The following is a 19610-nucleotide window of genomic DNA, read 5'->3' as shown; positions in this document are numbered from 1 at the left end:
CGAGCTTTTATTTCTTACTGTTTCCTATGATACTTAAAAATTCTTTTACTTTTAAGGATGCTTTAAATTTCAGAATTAACAAATGCTCACTCTAAAAGAAGAGAAAAAAACAAACAGTATAAAGGTTTCTAATAAAAAAAACCAAAACCAAAAAACAGATATTTTCCCAATCTGACCTCCTGAGAAAAACATTGCCATCAAGGAGTTAGGTTGGAATCTACACCTGTTTGGAAGTTATTAAAGCTCTTTAAGCCTTGTTGCTTTATTCTGAATATTTGTAAATCATGAAAATTAGTCAAGCTGAGGTAAATTTTGGTCAGTGATTCTAATTAAAATAAAAAATGAACTCTAATAAAACAATCTTATATTTACAGTGCCTTATTTACAAAGCACTTTTATACTAGTTCACTCAATCCTTGAAACAACCTTAGGAAGACTGTATCCCCACTTTCCAGACTGGAAGCCAAGACTCCAGGAGGTCATCATAACTTATCAAATCTAAGATACCACTGAGAATACCACACCTCGCCATTTTATACGCTCAAAAACAACAACAACAAAAAAGCCAATTCAGTTGCGACGTGATGACTTAACTGGACTCCTGTGAGACTCACAGGACTTCATATTAGAAGACCCAAGTCAGGGGTCTGGCACTGCCCTTTCCAAGCGTGTAACTGAGGTAAACCATTTAAGTTCTCTGAGCCTTGGTCTTTTTGTATCTTTTAAATTAGAAAACAATAATGCCCATCTCACAGGGTTGCTGTGAGGACATATGGATGCAAAATAGTACTTTCAAACTATCTCTGGCATTATTATCTTTAAATATATTTATATTTATCTTTAAATATATATTTATATATTTATCTTTATATCTTTAAATATTAATTCCTGTTAAAGGCAGGAACTGCTGGATCTATACCGAACTGGTGTATCATATTAAATAATTATTAAAGCCATTACTGCACATGACAGCTACTGCCACTGCCTCCCTTGAGATGAGCTGTTAATACTCTGTCCTCATACGAACTTCGGAGAACACCTATTTCATTCACCCGAAAGAATGTATTCCATTTGGATGAGGACATTTTCAGGCCTCAAGGGAAAATATTTCTTTCTGGCATCATTCACATTTTGCTTGTCGGGTTATAGGACTGAAACATGAGCCCCACGATAGATACTCTATTACTGCAGTCAGTTCTAATTGAGAAGGAATTGGAGTTCCATTTTTTGGGAAAGAGAGATCGTGTACTATACTCGAACATTGATGCCTTCTAGAAGCTTTGAAGCAGTCCTTGTATTTTTTTCCTACCTTTGTGTTGGAAAGCATTCTATGTTCCCATGTTAGTACAAAGGTATATAGGCTTTTGCCTGAATAGATCCTAGATATTGTACAGCCTGCAATCCCTTTGACAACTATATTCCTGCCTGGAGGGAGGAATTAAGTCTTGTTCATCTGGACATGCGTTCATAGCTTCCAGCTGCTGGCAGGATACGTGATTAAAGTATGTATCTGAAATACTTCTCTGGAAATGGTCTTCTAGGAGGACGCCTGTCATGTGGTGGCTCTGGGACTGATTCACACTAGATCTTTTTTGTGTATGCTAAATACTGGAAATATGGTGGCTTCCTGGGTTTTATGACTGGCAAACTGTATTACGTTTGCTTCCTACGTACCAAAAGAAAATAGTAGATAGTCATTATAGATTTGATATTATTACATAACTTTAGCACTTCGATTCTTAGGAATTTGTTTAATGAAAAAGGCAAAGACCGAAGAGTTAATTAATGTGAAGAAGGAGCAACAGGAAAACATGCGACAGTCGAAGATCCAAGATGACAACGGATAATTGCTTTGTGCCTCTGGACTTCTGGTTACTCACTGACCCAGTATGCACATGAATATCAAGTTTAAATATGAATATTGAATTTCAGGTGTTCCAAAATGTGATATACACTGATGAACTACTAAATCTCTTTTTAAAAATGAATATTTGTTCCTTGCTACTCAAACCTAGCCCAAGCTACTATCCTGTTCCATGTTAATCACTGTAATAACCAACGAGGCTTCCTGCTTTCTCCACTCTTGCTACTACTATTGCTCAGTTGCAAACAAATGCCTGAATGATCTTTTAAAATGTTAGATCAGATCGGGTTTCTTTCTCCTGCTTAAAACCATCAGGGGCTCCTAGGACACTCAAAATAACATCCAAGCTCCTTAGAGTGGCGTTCAAAGCCCGGTGTGGTCTTGCCCCTCTCCACATCTCCACCCTTATCTCATGCCTACTCATCCGTTCGCTCCTACATATCAGAAATCCAGGCTTTTTCCCGTCACTCCAATATGTCAAGATTGCTCCTACCTCAAGGCTTTAGTACTTGGCCAGAAAAACTCTTCCCATAGATTTTCTCCTGGCTGAATCTTGGCTCAAAAGTCACCTCTTCAAAGAGGGTTAGCATTCCTACTCATACACCATCTGGTTTTATTGTATGCGTAACAGTCATCGCTGTCTGGAATTATTTACTTACTTGCTAACTCCTTTGTCTGATTCTACCCCTACAATGTACCTAAGCAGCCTGACAGCAAGGACTTTGTAAGCTAGTACCCCACTGCCTAAGTCAGGGTCTGGCCGATTGCAGATACTCAATAAATAGTTCATGAAGGAATGAAGTAATAAATCTAAATGGTTACCTTTTCTTACATGAGGTATTTTTTTCTCTCCCCCCCCTTTCTTTTTCCTGGAAATAAAATTGTACCAGGAAAGAAATTACTTATTTTTCTTGACGCTAACAATAATTTGCTCGTGTAAAGCAAAATTAAATAACCCAAAGCACGGTTCACAGCTTTCTTTCCAGAGATCACCCGAGATTACATTTGATATATTTTCTTAATGGAACATCACAGCAGTGACCTACTTTCAAATTGCAACAATATGAGAGAATATGTGAGTTCATGGTTTTCCTTGAATGGTGTGACAACACCAGTATTTACAACGGGTATTATCTAACTCTGAATGATCAAACCACTAGAGAACAGGTTCACCTCACTACCAAAACAGGTGAAATGGCATCAGAGTCACATAAACTATCCCCTTAGGCTTGGAACAATCTGGCCCAATTATAGGAGAGAAAAGATATATAAATAGCAATGATAACTTCATGAAGAAGGAAATACTATAATGCCCATTCTAAACAGAATAGCTGACTATCACCAAAAATATATGGCTTTTCCTTTGATAAACTCATGTTAGTTAATAAAAATACATGCTGGGGGAAATAAGAGAAGCAGTGACGATAGTTTGAGACCTAGAATAAGTACAATGAGAAGATGCTGAATCAAGTCTGACTTCTGACTTCTGGCTCTAAAAGGAAAAAAAATTATTATAAAGTCCTTCAAATGTACAGTACGACATTTCCCCTTTTTCTCATAAAACCTTTTCCCATCTGCCTAAATAATTTCTAATTAGCTTTCAAATATAAAGACAAAAAGCAGCTATTACTGACTTCTAATTTTAAAAGTTAAAATACTGCTAGTTTCAGACAAGAACACCTGAATTGATACAGGAAGCTCGCATAGACCAATATATGTAATCACGTGGTCATTGTTTGATGGGATAAACTTTACCTTTGTTTTCAACTGGTCGAGTGAAAATTACGATTCCTCAACCAAGTTGGAACAGTTGAACATCCATATTTCTGCTATTAAAAGAAATTCTGTGATGCAAATAATTATATATGCATTTTTATGCACATTGCTCATTATTTTCTTTGCAAAATACCAACAGGTGGGATTATTGCGTTAAAATATATGACCACTAAAATACTATTTTAACTTTCAAAACCACTTTTCAAACAGATATTTTAAAAACTCTTGATATATACTGTAAAATGGATTCCCAGGAATGCTGTGCCAAATTATATTGCCACCTGTAGTGGATGCGGATATTTACTTTCAACTTTAATTAGTGGCAGGCCCAGATGGCTCCTAAATTGGGTGGATTTTTTTTTAATGTCTAATATATAACGTAAGAAAAGAAAGTGTGTTCTCCACAGGAAGATTCCTGCTCCCTGTTTCCTTTGCTCAGGCATCATTTGGGTCCTCGTGGGTGTAGAAACCTTGGCTCCAACTGCTCATCTCAATCCCGTGAATCTCTGAAGCTTAAGGGCTCACTTATCATTACAGTTTTACCCTCTGTTCCTGGTGCAAAGAGACGTGCATTTCTTGGTTTTCATCTTTTAAATACACAAACATAATTTTAAATGTCATTTCTAAGTGTAGGAGCAGAATGGGGAGGTTTTGGCATGAGATCACTCTGCCATCTTGGTAGATGGTAGTCTATTCTGAATCTTGACAGCTCTATTTTCTTGCTTTAATACTGTGGACTTTTTCATGATCATATACTGGTACGCTTACGTATATATGTTTGTTTAAAAGATCTTGAATGAAATGTGTGTGTGTATATATATATACACACACATAATAAATACATAACACACATAAGAAATATAACACACGCGTGTGTATATATATGTGTGTGTTATGTATTTCTCTTTATGAAAACTTGAATGTAGAGAACTCTCTACTCAGAATTGGGTTTTGACCTTTGAGAGGATGTGTGGACCCCCTGGTTGCACTGACATTCAACCAAGTTGTTGTTGGTGTTAACCTCTCGAAGCTCTGGCTGGGAGCTGGCCAGTGTGCGCTTGTGTTGTGAGTATAAGGATGATGCAGCAGTCTGAGGGGAGTGAGTGAGCCAGGACCAGAGCTGGCTGTAAAGAGCAGCGTGGCATTTGGTACAGAAGCCACTGTCTCGGGCTCCCTTTCCTATGTGCCCCAGTGCATGTCAGATGTAAAGTGTGTCTATGCTGCCTAAAGGACCAAGCCCCAGCTGGCCTTCTGCTTGACACAGAGTCTGTGAATTCTGAGGATTTCAAAAATGCCACTGACTCACCAAGATAAAAGAAGAAAAAGAGTCCATTTACCCCCTTGCCAGTCTTTGGCTTTATTCATTACCCCTTCAAACTAGAATGCATTAGGGCCTGTCCTCCTGCCAGAGTCACCTCCAATTATTCCCACAATTGTCACTGTTGTTCAGCAGGGGGACTAACAAGTTGGCTGTTCGTGAGTTCATTGTATGTGGTCCTACTTGCTCTATCGAAAACTTTTTGGGATTTGCCTGTAACTGCTAGCACTTTTGAAGATTTTCACTCTATTTTTACATTCCGTTTATCATTTCCATGGGAATCTTGAAGGAAGGTAGATGCCTGTGCTTGTGCTGCCAATTTACCAGCAAGTCAATAAGTTCTTATTAAAGACCTCCTAGGGAATATCTGGCCAGATGATATTTTATTATGCATTTTAAAAATAGAACTGCTTCTTCCTGCTCTTGTTACAGAATTGTTTTGTCAGTCTAGATGTCAGTCAAAGACTGCAGTTCAAAACAAGTAGTTATTTCAAATAAAGATTACACTAAAACGTTACAATACTGACCATGTAAATATTGATGGAGATCAGCATACGCACCTGTAAGGGTTCCAACACTGATAGAAAATGCCTATTTGTCTACATAACATTTCAGGGGAGGCAGTATAATGGAACACACCAAAGTTTTGTTATAGTTAGCAGTAAACAACTGCAAGATAAGATGCTGATTCAGACATTTAACCACGGTTTCCTGTGATGGTTACATTCTAACTCAAAGTCGAAAATAACATTAAATGTTATACAGTAAGAAAAGCTCTCCTCTACCCTATTTTCAAATGGATCCAAATTGAAAGAAGATTTAGACAATAATTACTGAATACTTGGCACAGAGAAATGAGCTGCTTTAAATGATAATACTGTGGTACCAGCATTAGCAGCAACGGCAGCAGTAATGTCCATTCATAGAACATCTTCTACTACCAGGTGTTTGGTTAGCTACTTCACGAGTATCTCACTTGATCCCCATATCCTGCCACTTCAGATTTTATGAACTCCACCTTTTATATGACGAAAGAGAACCAGAGATTAAGCAATTTGCCCAATGCAGTTGGATGGCTAACTGTGATGCTCCCCGGGGCACCTCCAGGGATCCTCAGGGGCTCTGCAGAGCACTGTTTATGTGGGTTCAGACTGCTCCTCCGGGCTGCCTCTAGCATTCACATACTTCTCCACTGTTAGAGGTATCCTGACGAGAGCTGGATGGCCAGGTTTGCAAGGTGGTAGAAAGCATGTGTGTTCTCTGTGATCCTACCTCTAGATTCCTAAGTTGGGGTTTATGAACACACCGAAGACGAATGCAAATGTGTATAATTGCACATGTCTGGGAACAGGGCTTTTGTGAGATTTCAGGGGAGGCCACCATCCAAAAAAGGTTCAGAATTATCTCCTAGATATTCCCTGGAGACTGGTTTTAAGCTATAACACCCAAGAAACCTGATTCTCATTTCTGAGGAAATCCCATCATATAACATCTCAGAGTATACTTATGCTAACAAGAAAGTAGAGGCAATTACCCAAGAGAAAATTCCAAATTGTTACTTGAGATAAGCAGACAGTCACACCAAAGGAAATGAGGTTAGAGACTACAGCTGAATTATCTACCTCATGGTAGTGATTTTCTGCTTTTCATTACATATAGAAAAAAGCTACTGCATAAAGAGAAAGAAAAATGAGCTGAGTTTATCTGAATTATCAAACATAAAAAGACAGGTCATAAAAATTATAAAAGTACTGGAAATGTATGCCAATATTAGCAATTATATTTCTAAATGAAAAGACAACGTAGAAACTATTTGCTAGTTTAAACAGCAGACTAGGTACAATCTTATGACAGATAAAAAGTACAGATGGAATTTTTCACTTTTCTTCCAAAGAAGTTCTGCTGAATTTCAAATATTTTCTTCGAATAATCATGTTTGACAAATGTAAAGGTTAATGTTAGCACGGTAATTAAAGTTAATGATGGCAATGTCCACTGGGCTATGTGTGTGTGTGTGCAGGTGTTTCCCTCCACTGTTGCCACCCTCACTTAAAAATGTCTAATATATAAAGTTCTGAGTATACACATGATACATTAGAATTGATTATTTTTATCTACCCTGAAACCTACAGAATTTCTAGTTCTGAGTATACACATGATACATTAGAATAGATTATTTTTATCTACCCTGAAACCTACAGAATTTCTTTACATAAAGAGTTCTTATAGGATTTTTGAAATATAATTTCTGATTTTTTAAAAACGTAATAGATTATACAAAATTAAGGGAAAAAAAACTCACTGCAGAAATTGAGCACATACTATTAGAGGCATGGTTTCCAATCCTCTTTCTGTAACATAGTTTTAAAGTTAAAAGTTACCCCCAAAAGTTACCCCCATAGATCTTTGAATATTATCCTTTACAAAGCCAAACCATTTACTACCTAGGACTTTACTTGAAACTTACTTGGATACTTTGTTAACATAGAATTTTATCTGTACCTCTTCACATTTATATTTATATATATTTGCTATCTGGTCCCCAGCATAGGGAAGATTAAGAGTGGCAAACAGGGATAGTGGAATGGGAGAGGCCACAAAGACAACCAGCAGACAGACTGACATCATGGGAATAGATGGAAGAACAGATAGAAAGGGAGTCCGAATCCATGAAAAGGCAAAAGTGCTGGGAGACAGGAGGAGGGAAGGATGGAAATGTCCAATCATTCAAACTCTCTCCAGGGATCTCCCTGTCTGCTGGGATGCTGGAAGCTACTTAGCCAGTGCCCTGCTTCTCTTTCGAGCCCAGTGCTGACTCTGGGAGTGTCCAGTGACAGATCATGTAGTTCTTTTAAGAGAGGTATTCTCTTGGCCTGGCTTAGGAGTAAATGCCTGAGCCAGCAGCTCTGATGAGCAGGGAACTGGTTCAGCTATTCCATAGCCCTTTAATTAATTACCCTGCTGACTGCCCAAGGGTCTGTTCCTAGTTTTCCCTGCCTGCGATCCTGGAAGTTTTTTCATGGTTCTACTTAACTCCCTGTTTCAGCAGTTTTGTCTTTCATCTTTATTGTGTTTTGGGGTCTTTTGCTCAGCTGGGCTGTACCTTCAATTTTATCCCATCTGTTGTATATTATTAAAAAATTCCCCAATGTGGGTTCTAACCTTTCAGGTTTCCAGTGCTGTCGTGGATTTATTTTTCTATTTATTTTTCAATTTCAAAGAGACTTTGGATGGAAGTAGAGGTAAAAACATGTCTTAATCAGCCATCTTCTCTTAGAAGCCATTCTCAGGCACTTTAAATAAAGTAAATATTCTCCCCCCTACAATTAGTGTATTAAGATTTATTTTTATCTGGGGCGCCTGGGTGGCGCAGTCGTTAAGTGTCTGCCTTCGGCTCAGGGCGTGATCCCAGTGTTCTGGGATCGAGCCCCACATCAGGCTCCTCTCCTGGGAGGCTGCTTCTTCCTCTCCCACTCCCCCTGCTTGTGTTCCCTCTCTCACTGGCTGTGTCTCTATGTCAAATTAATAAGTAAAATCTTAAAAAAAAGATTTATTTTTATCAATTAGCTATTAATTTTACTGTAGGCAAACCAACACATTTAACAAAATTAAACTATCAAGCTTGAAATTTCCTTTTGTTCTGTTAAATAAATTACTAAAAAAAAAAAAGAAAGAAAGAAAGAAAAAAAAGTGAAAAATTGCAGAAAACTTACAATCCATATCAAGTATGGCCCGAACAGATTTAATGAGTTCCTTAGATTCAAGAGCCAGTGTTGCTGGGATGTTACGTCCATTCCTTCCCAGTGGTGTAAGGGAAGTCTGAGAAGCTAACATAGATCTTCTTTCACTGTGAGGACAACAATATAAACAACAATATAAAGCTGAACTTGTCACACAGTAAATAACATCTATTTTGGCTAAATCTGAATTCTTATGTACAAAAATATTTGTATTTCTGGGGATAGTGTATTCTTACAGCCATAAAATGAAGTAATCACAAAATATTTGTTTTTATTTCTTTATTATGTAACAAAGACATATTTAAAGAATTAGATTGACCTCATAGTAAGGAGAAATAAATCATTTGTTGGGCTTATTTTGTGAGTGCTGATGTTATGCTAACATGATGTAGCCTTATATTTAGTTTTGTAAAAATTCAAATGAAATAAAATAAATTTATTAAATGGACACTTACTATTACTTCCTATAATATTAAATATAAACTTGATATGTATATTTGCTCCTGAAATTAACTTTTTTGAATTTTTTGAACTGAAATGATCTCTTAAGCTCTTCCATTTGTTGCCCCCTAAATCTAAAACAGCCTAACTGGAGGAGATAATGCTAAGTGAAGTAAGTCAAGCAGAGAAAGACAACTATCATATGATTTCTCTCATCTATGGAACATAAGAACTAGAATGATCAGTAGGGGAAGAAAGGGATAAAGAAAGGGGGGGTAATCAGAAGGGGGAATGAAACATGAGAGACTATTGACTATGAGAAACAAACAGAGGGCTACAGAGGGGAGGGGGGTGGGGGAATGGGATAGGCCGGTGATGGGTAGTAAGGAGAGCACATATTGCATGGTGCACTGGGTGTTATACACAACTAATGAATCATCGAGCCTTACATCGAAAACCGGGGATGTACTGTATGGTGACTAACATAATATAATAAAAAATCATTATAAAAAAAAATAAATCTAAAACAGCCTAGAGCATTTATATCACTTTTTGAAGATGCAAATGTCACCTGAAATGAATGCCCTCTAGTGTAATTTAAAATGCAAGGTTTTACTGCAAAAAAACCATTCCATTGAAGCTTTTACTTGAAAAGAGACAATTTTAAACTGATAACGAAACCATTATTATTTGTAATCCATCTTCATAAGCATGATGGTGTTAATTCATGAGGAGAAACTAAAGCATCAATTCTCAAATTCAAATACAGAGCCTTTATTCTGTGTTGAATGACGAAGGCCAAAATTTATTACAGAAGATATAGTATATTAAAAAGACTGAACCATATTTTCCTAGAGTTTAAGTTTCCAAGATATAGTTAAAAGCTGTTGTTTAAGGTTACCCTTTTTCCATGAGCCAGTTTAAGGCAAAGTCAGGCTCTGGCTTTTAAATAGTCATTTTTAACCTTCATTTTTAATACCAAAACTTTTGAATTATTATTCAAGGGCACAATGAAACCTTGAGGGTGGGGATGGGGGAACACAACTAACCACACAAGAGGAATCTGGTTGCTGAGTATTTTAAATTCTTATTTAAAATAATTATCATGAAATTCACATAATTATCTTACATCGTAAGCAGCATGGATAGCAATAAAATGTCAAATCTTTCATTAGAATAAAGAAGGCATCACGATAAAATGAGTTTAAAAGTGTACTATTATCACATAACATATAGAATAATCAAATTACTATGTTGTACACCTGAAACTAGTAGAACATTGTGTGACAACTACATCTCAGTAATAAAATTTTTTTAAAGTGTACTACCATAGACATTCTCCTAGAGTAAAAAAAAAGTGCCATGTGGAACCCTAAAATACAGTAAGAATATAACGAATCACCTTCATTTATTTAACTGCTGTTTTCATAGTAAAGGGCAGTGTTTTCCTGTTTCTGCAAACGTGTATTGCCAGAAGCAGAAATACATGACTAGTGGCAGCTATTATAAGACAAGAGAAAAACTGCTTTGAAAATGTATAAACAGGAAAGTTTCTTTTGTGTATCTCTCATTATGTATCAAAGTGACCATAAACTTGCAGTTTGAAATACATAAATCTTATTAGTAAGTTTGTCGCTCTTAGTAAGAAACTTTGAATTGGAAACAAACTGTGAATAATAACAAAACCAAGGTGTATCCTCCAAATGTATTCCTTTTATTTGTCTCTACTGAATGTTGAAAATGAAAGAAACTGATTACATGAACATGTTTTATAAAATTCTGTTTGCCATAACAACTGATCTGCTGGCTTGAGACTGACCTTTCAAGTAATTTTTATTCATACACGATGCTTAGAGAACTTCAAGGTAATCCCATCTTTACAGAATTCCTGACAAAAACAAGATAGGTGATTCCTACCTCAATTTTAGAGTACTAGGTTACAGTGACTGGCTAAGTTCCTCTAGGAATTTCTTTTACAGAGATGGGGTCAAAAACAACGTGTCCTTGTATCTACTTCCACAAAACATGAAAAAAAAAACAGCATCCAGTAGGAGTTATGTAGCATCTGAGGCTATTTAAGAGATTTTAGTATTTTAATCACAATTACCAAATGAAAAATGTAATCATACTCTACAGAAAACACTTAAATACTCTTACCTTAAACTTGATAAAGGAGAAGAATTATCAGAAAATAATTCTTGAATAGTCTAGAGACAAACAAGACCATAAAGGAGACTGTAAGTTTGATATTTTTAAGATGTCTTTTCTTACTTAACTAATATTTATAACTGCCCCCCTCCTCCCACTCCCAATTGATTAAAAGGTGTTTGTTACACGGGGGAAAAATCAATTACATTGACATGGAACTCTACTCAGACGTGTAATAGCTATGGAAACATTTTTTATAGGGTAAATATTTATCAAATAATGTTTATGTAGTATTAACAGTTTTAAGAAAGTGTTCATTAAAACATAGCATATATTTGGGATCATGTTATCCTATCTCAATTATTTCTCTTAACAATCTACTGGTTAGCTGGTCTTTTCATTCTCTATGCAATTTTAAACCTGACTATAGGTTAGCATTGCTATTTTGAGCCAGAGAATGTTTCATTAGCTACCAAACACTAAGACATTTATCTATATGTCAGTCATCTACAGATTTCTTAAAAATGGACGTAAAGTAATATAATGGGAAAATTTACCTCTACAAAATGAAGAAGCTTTTCAGTGGATGCCTGAAAAGTTTTTCGAGCCATTTCCGATTTTCGCAATTGGCAGTCGAGTACTGTAATTCTCTTTCTTAACTCCTGAACACTTTCCTGGACAGAGATATCAAAAGGAAAGCCTTACTCGTTTCTTTGATTTTTACATCAGTGGCTCCTATTTTCAGTTTTTATTAACCGATATCTAACATTACCATATTATTTATTTTCTCCTACAGTGTATATCTTCCGATTTGGGGAGGCATTTAATTGCATATTTAAAAGTTAAACTGCACGGGGATGCTGCAAATTTTATGAGATAAGCTGTATATGTCTTTGTTGAATCTTATGGCAAAATACGTTTAAATTGAGTTTATTTTGTCTTTCTTTTCTTTCTTTCTTTCTTTCTTTTTTTTTTTTAACAATATGGCTTGCCAGCTGCTGACAGAAATGGCTACCAGTGTGGTAGAACCAAAATTGCTAAAGATATACATATATACTATTGTAATATGATCCAGCATAAAGCTGAGCTGGCAGGGAAGTAAAGGAATCCCACAGACAGTAAAGGAATTCCAGGAAGATAAACAATGATGCTGGGTGAACTCATTCAGTACAGCATAATTTGTTCTGAGGGTACATCTTTTGACACAGATGGCAAATGAGAGAACTTTAATGGGTGACTTAGAAAGAAACAAACCTTACAGAAGTAAACATATGATTTTGATTTTGGCTCTGGAAAGTGGGTTCAAGAAAGTCTCCCCTATCTCTTCTAATCAAAAGCCCCAACTCATGATTTGAGGTCATAATTTGTTTTACCCATGTGTTCTGTAAATTTATAAGCTGAAATTTTAGTTTAAAACAGTCCCAGACTGGTAGAAGCAAACACAAAACTTCTGTGGAGGGAAATTTTCTAAACTCAGATCCCAAATAATTTGTACGTATAATGTGTCAAAAGAACACAACCTCAGGAAATAAGCTATCATGAATAAAAGTCAGTTGAAGGAAATAAATTACAGGATCAGACCGATAAAGACAACAGATACTGGAGTGATCAGATACAGACTATAATGTTTAATGTTTTAAAAATTAGGGAGGAATTTAAAACATAAAAAGGAAAAAGAAACTATAAAAATAGATTCATATGACACAAATAATCAATCTTAAAAATAAAAACATAATCAAAATTAAATTAAAAACTCATTTATGGGTTTCATATCCAATTAGATATAGTTGAAAAGAGAATGGGTAAACTGGAAGGCAGAGGTAAAGAAGGTTGTCATAATACAGCAGAAAAATAAAAATGGAAAATACAAACGAAGGAGAAGCGATAAGGAGAATGTCACTAGATGAAGATCTACCATACACCCTACCTGCATTACACATGAGGGTTCAGAAGGAATGAAGGAGAAACTGCTCAGTATAATAATGTGGGGTTTTTCAGAAATAACAAAAGACACTCTTCCTCAGATCAGGAAGCTCAGTGAATATCAAACAACATAAATAAGAATAAGTCAACACATGACTCATGGTCAAACTGCTGAACACTGAAGATAAAAAGATCTTAAAATCATCTAGAAGGAAACAACGGATTGCAAACAAATAACAGATTGACTGCTGATATCATAACCATGGAATTAAAACACTAAAAGGAATTAAATGCCAACTTACTTTAAATGTAGCAAAAATGTATTTCAAGAGCAAGAGTTCAATAAAGATGTTTTCAGACAAACAAAACTGAAGACAATTTGTTACCAACAGATCCTCATTAAACACATTTCTAAAACACGTACTTCAGGAAGGAAATAATTTTAGCAAGAAGGTCTGAGATGCAAAAAGAATGCAGAACATAGAAAATGGTAAACATGACTATCTATTTAAACAGAGGTTGACGGCACAAAATAAACTGTAATAGTGTCTAATTTATGGTGTTAAAAGTCAAGAAAGAACTAAAATACTGACAAAAATAGAAATTAAGTAGGAAGGGATGATAGGATTTATTTTCTAAAGTGCTTATAATAGTTAGAAGAAGGGGAAAGCTAGTGATTAGTTTTATAATTTAAGTTAAAAATGTTAAAATTTCTAAGATAATCTTTAAAAATTAGAAACGGAGTACATACCTTCTAGCCTAGCAGAAAGAAATAAATGGAATGGGAATTGGGGAACACAGGAGAAATCTGAACCGATTCAAACAAAAACAAAAACAAAAACAAAAATAGGCAAGAAATGACAACTAAAAAAAACAACCAAAAAATACAGGACACATAAAATGCATAAATTAAAAGAGGGTGGAAATGAAGCCAAGTGCATTAGCAAATAAAAGAGTATAAATGGAAAGATCTTTCCAATTAAAGGTCAAAAATTAGTAAGATGAGGAAAAAATTTGGCTATATGTTGTTTACCATATACACAACGAAAACATAATCACACTGCAAAGTTAAAAGTAAAAGAAAGGAAAACACATACAAGTAAATACCAAAAGAAAGCTGTTGTAACTATTTTAATATCAATCAAAAATAAATATTAGGGGGAAAAGAAGATTGCTATATTGAAGAGTCATAACATTCCATAAAGGATGATAATATAATTCTAAGCTTATATGCTGCTTATATTACTTCAAAATATATAATTAAAAAAAAAAAAACCAAGGGAGATTTTAATGCATTTCTCTGATAAGGAAATTAAAATGATTAGAGAAGAACCGAACTCCACAATTAATGACCCTGATCCCATGGACTACAAAAAATGATACATCAAAAAACGGCAGAATTCTTTTCAAGCTCACTTTGAACATGTGTGAACACTGGCCATATAGTAAACCGTGAAGCAGCCATCAACAAATTTTAGAGTTATTATGCTATAGACTAGATTCTCTGGTCACAACACAATTAACCTTTCTGTGCCTCACTGGTGTTTATTAATAAAGAATCATAAACATGCAAATTCTTGCCCAATTAAACTATATATTTAATGCATTTTCAGTAACAATTCCAATAGTTCTTTTTCCTTTTGGTTGAATTTATAAGCCAAGTTTAAAATACATATAAAAGATCAAAGGGTTACGTAGGCAACATACTTTTAAAGAAAAAGAACTAGGCAGGGTGATCAGATATTAAGACCTACTGTCAAAGATACGGTATACAACACTGGCACAAGAACATACAAATAGACCAATGAAAGAGAGTACAGGGCCCTCAGGAAGATAGACACACCTGAAATCTTGATATATGACAGAGCTGATTTATAGATCAATTAGGAAAGAAGAGACTTTTGAATAAATGGTGCTGGGATAGTTGGTCATTCACTTAGAATAAAAAAAGAATAAAATGGACCCCTACCCCCACATAATGCCACAAAACCAATGACAGAAGGATCAAAACTTTAAAACTTTTTTTTAAAATTTTTTAAAGATTTTTGTTTCTTTGAGAGAGAGAGCGTGCCCACAAGTGGAGGGGAAATGGCAGAGGGAGAGGGAGAAGCAGACTCAATGCTGAGCAAGGAGCCGACACAGGGCTCAATCCCGGGACCCCGAGATCATGACCTGAGCTGAAGGCAGACACTTAATTGACTGAGCCACTCAGGTGCCCCCAAAACTTTAAAACTTTTAGAGGCAAATATCAAAGAATATCTTTGGGAATGGAAGACCTTCTAAAAAGACACACGAGGGAAAGGACAGATAAGTTTGACTATATGAAAATCAATGTTTATTTCACCATTGGGTGAAAGGCAAGCCATAAATTTGAGAAAAGACTTCAGTAACATATAACTTAATATAGGGTTAGCAACTGGAACATACGTACAATCACTACATATCAATATGAAAGGAATAACCCAATGGAAAAAAACGGCTGAAAGTAATGAAGAGGCATTTCACAGAGAAACACAAATGCCTAACAAGTACATAAATCTATGCTCAACCGGCTATCTGGGCCAGGGGGAAAAGCCCTGGTTTATAGCACTTGGGGGTGTAAATAACTCCACCATGGCTGCTTTCAAGCTACCAACCTGATGTCGCTGAATATGCCGCTAAGAAGAGATGAGCACAATCACCTATTGTGAGCCAGTGCCAGCTGGTCCCAGCACGCCAGTGGCTCCAAGTCATTAGTAACCAGGGAAATCCAAATTAAACCCCAATGAGATTTACTTATCTTACCTACCAGACTGATATAAATTAAAAGTAAATGAAAACAAAGTGTCAGCAAGGGTGTGGGGTAAACAGTATCTCTCATTCAGTACTGGTGGGAGTAAAAATTGGTTCAAAAGCTTTCAAACATAATTTGACATTACCTAGTAAAGTTGATCGACCATTGTTCAACCTAGCAGTTCCACATGAACCCAAGACAAACTGTTATGCATGTGGAGCATGATATGTGTACAAAAAAGTGTTTAGCAACATTGTTCATAATAAAGAAAACAGAAAACAATTGGACTGTTCATCAAATACAGAATGGACCAAGATACTGCAGTATATCCATTTAGGGGAGTACAAAAAAGCGAAGATACATGAACTGGCTATAAATTTCAAATAGATGGATTGCAAAAATAAGAGGTTGAGTGAAAAAAGCAAGTAGGAAGAACACATGCAGGACATTTCTATTTATATATTGATAAACAGGCAAGACTCAACAACGTTTATTGTTAAGAGATATAAAGATAGGTGGTAAAATTATCAAGAAAGTGGTTAATACTCAATCTAGGAAAGCGGTTACTTCTGAGGGCGAGGGAGGGGGATACAACTGGGGAGGGGCACTGGATCTTCAAAGCTTTTGGTAATGTTTTACTTCCTAAGCTGAGGGTAAACAGAAAAAACAAAAATAAAAAAGGTAAGTAACTATAGAGATGACATAAGGGAAAACTTACAGTGAAAAATAAAAACACTGTTACAAAGAGAATCTGTATCTTTAAAAATGAATATTTGAATATGAGTTCTGTAATATCTTGGTCAATGTCTCTTGAAGCAATCTCAAATAACTGAAAAAAGTTTCCTTCTCTTTTTCCACTGGCACTGAGTTTGGGAAATGTTGAGATATTCTCATCCAATATTTTTTCTTTGGAAAATAAACAGGGATGCCTGGGTGGCTCAGTCGGTCAAGTGCCTGCCTTTGGCTTGGGTCGTGATCCCAGGATTCTGGGATCAAGTCCTGCATCGGGCTCCTTGCTCAGCGGGGAGCCTGCTTCTCTCTCTGTCTGCTGTTCTCCCTGCTTGTGCTCTCTCTCTGACAAATAAATAAATAAAATCTTTAAAAAAGAAAGGAAAAGAAAAAATAAACAAAAGATTATTTTTTCAGAGACAGGTTAAGGGTTTAGTTTAGAATCTTGTTTCGAGGAATGGCATGAAACCCCATTATGCTAAAAAAGAGAAAAACTGAATTATATTGCCAGACAAATTAGGACAAAAATGTGTTTCAGCTAGAAGCTGGGACAGAGAATTACAAATAACCTATGCTTACAAAAAAAAAAAAAAAAAAGAATAAATTCATGAGAACTCTTTGAATATTACATAGAAAGTATTTTTTAAAGACTGTTGATTATCCCTCCAAAAGTACATTAGAGTTTAATAAAACAGCACTTAAAAAAATTTTTTTTTGGAATTTCATTAATTTTAATTTTCTTTTTCTTTTTTTAGCGTTCAATAATTCATTAGTTGCGTATAACACCCAGTGCTCATCCCAACATTGCAGCAACTTCTTTCAAGACACGTATCTAATGGCAAGGGAAACAAAAGCAAAAATGAACTTTCGGGACTTCATAACATAAAAAGTGTTTGCATAGCAAAGGAAACCGTACTTTTGATATTTTGATAATTCCCAATATTTTCAGAATCATGTTGAAGTTACTCACATGAAATAAGCATGTATCTCTGATTTCATAACATAAACACTGGGCCAAAAATAACAAATATACGTAAAATTTTTAAATACTGCTGCTTTTTCAAGTAATATGATTTTCCCTTAGCCTTGTGTATTATCAAAGGGTGACAAAATATCACCTCTCTTTTGGAATCAGTTTAAATGGGCAGATGTGAGAAATGTATTAGTGACTCTTAAGAGCTTACCAAAGAAAATTTCAGATTTTCTTCTGTATTTTGCTTTTCTAAAACTGGTTTCATTTCCACTTGGTATATTTAAGGTATTTAACTGTTTTATATTTATATAAAGAGACATAAAGTATTCAAATTTGCTTTATGTTTTCTTGAAAGTTGACTGGATTAGAGATATAAATACCTATTCTAAGTGAACTCGTTAAAAGTTATAAAATATGTATTTCAATTTACTTAACTGTCTACCTCGGAGAAATAAAAATGTACATGTCTATTATAGTTTTTGAAGACCTTTCAATGAATATAGTATGTATTATGTTATAAAAAAACTCACATAAAAAAAGATCACATTGCCTTCTGAACAGCATTCGGTATTTTGCTATTGAAACTGAAGCCTATTAAATTCAAACTCAGTTTCTTTCTATTAATTATCTTGGGCCCTGGGCAAAAATTATTTAACATTCACACTTCCTTGAGTGCTCTAATCAAAGAGCAACACCCATCCCTAGACTCTCCTCCTCTCATCCCCACCAGGCAAATTAGCAAGTTCAGGAACAAAAGGAGAAAACCAATGTAATCAATTAAATGTTAAATAGTTCCAGGACTTCACGCCTGAGCTGTACAATGTTGACCAACGACCCAAATAAATTTGGGGCACATGCTTTTCCATCCCCAAGCTATGTGGATGAAGGGAGGCTCACAACCTTTGCATGACCCCCCACCCATCGCATCAGGACACATCATCCTATCATTGAATAATAGAAGACAAACACTGACCTAGTTTAGAAGAGCAGATGAAAAGGAAATGAAAACAGGATACATGACAACGGCAAGGAAACCATGGTAACTAAAAGAGAGGACGGTTTTGCTTACTTTATTTTGGTCCGAATAATCAGCAAGCTGAGCCTTTAGATCTGTGATCTCGGCCTCTAACAGACGGATCACTTCTTCGTAGTCCATTTCCATTCCGTGTGCCTGGCGCTGTGCAGCCTCGGCAAGGTGGATTCGACTTCGCAGGGCTCTGGTTTCTTCGACCACAGCTTTGGCTTCCTGAGGATTTCAAAATTCAGGCCGTTGAAAAAAAGCCATGTTAAAAAACAGTTCAGCAAAACAGCTGAAACAAAATCTCTTCCTTCCTCTGGAAGTCGTAATTACCAAACTTAATCGATAGACAGGTGTTCCTCACATCGCCATTTAAAACTTAGTATTCACGTGATTTTATTATGTAGAGCAAATGCCCAATCTTACTTTTCCTCTGTCGATTTCTGGGATAATTTTCAGTATGGAATCTCCAACTTCACACACCTAGCATAACATTTTGGAAAGAAGGGAAGTAGAAGGGAATTGGTAATGGAGAACAGAATTAAGAACAGGTTCAAAAGACAGAAAGAGTAAGCTTCCACAGAACTCAGGTAGGTGGTGGGGCTCATGTTCTAGGAAGATTCTTACAGCTTCAAATACAGCTGAGAGATTTGTGGTGTTGTGGACTTCCCTGTGGTCCAAGCCCAGGATCCAAGGCTTATTTCTAGACATCAGTCTAACTGTTACATCCCCCTTTTGATTTACAATGGCAAGGCCTCTGGTATCCTGTGTCTTAACACATGAAAATCCTTTCGAAACCTCCCTTTCCTTACCTCCCCCAACTCCCAAGTTTTTAATCAGCCACCCCTCACAAGGGGCAGCAGCTCTTTCTGCCCACAGGTCCTGTTCCTGTGCTTTAATAAAACCA

At 35.9% G+C, this 19610-nt stretch overlaps 1 protein-coding gene across 5 annotated transcripts in view; it reads right to left on the bottom strand.

Annotated features, from left to right (window-relative positions):
• Window positions 1-19610, bottom strand: part of STXBP4 (syntaxin binding protein 4) — a 219997-nt gene that overhangs the window by 115194 nt on the left and 85193 nt on the right. For all 5 annotated transcript variants that reach the window (XR_015721309.1, XM_045773046.2, XM_045773041.2 and 2 more), the window contains 4 exons: window positions 18755-18931; window positions 11845-11961; window positions 11297-11346; window positions 8672-8805 (listed from right to left, as the gene is read on the bottom strand). Coding sequence is in view for 4 of the 5 variants with exons in the window: in XM_045773046.2 (XP_045629002.1) it covers window positions 8672-8805; window positions 11297-11346; window positions 11845-11961; window positions 18755-18931 (478 nt within the window). In the remaining variant the exon portion in view is untranslated. The remainder of the gene's footprint in view (window positions 1-8671; window positions 8806-11296; window positions 11347-11844; window positions 11962-18754; window positions 18932-19610) is intronic.

Source organism: Ursus americanus, chromosome 23, assembly GCF_024610735.1.
Source record: "Ursus americanus isolate L20-20 chromosome 23, mUrsAme1.1.p, whole genome shotgun sequence".
In the NCBI taxonomy this organism is placed as follows: Eukaryota; Metazoa; Chordata; class Mammalia; order Carnivora; family Ursidae; genus Ursus; species Ursus americanus.
Note: the sequence above shows the minus strand (reverse complement) of the source record. Positions and strands in the feature narration are given on the sequence as shown.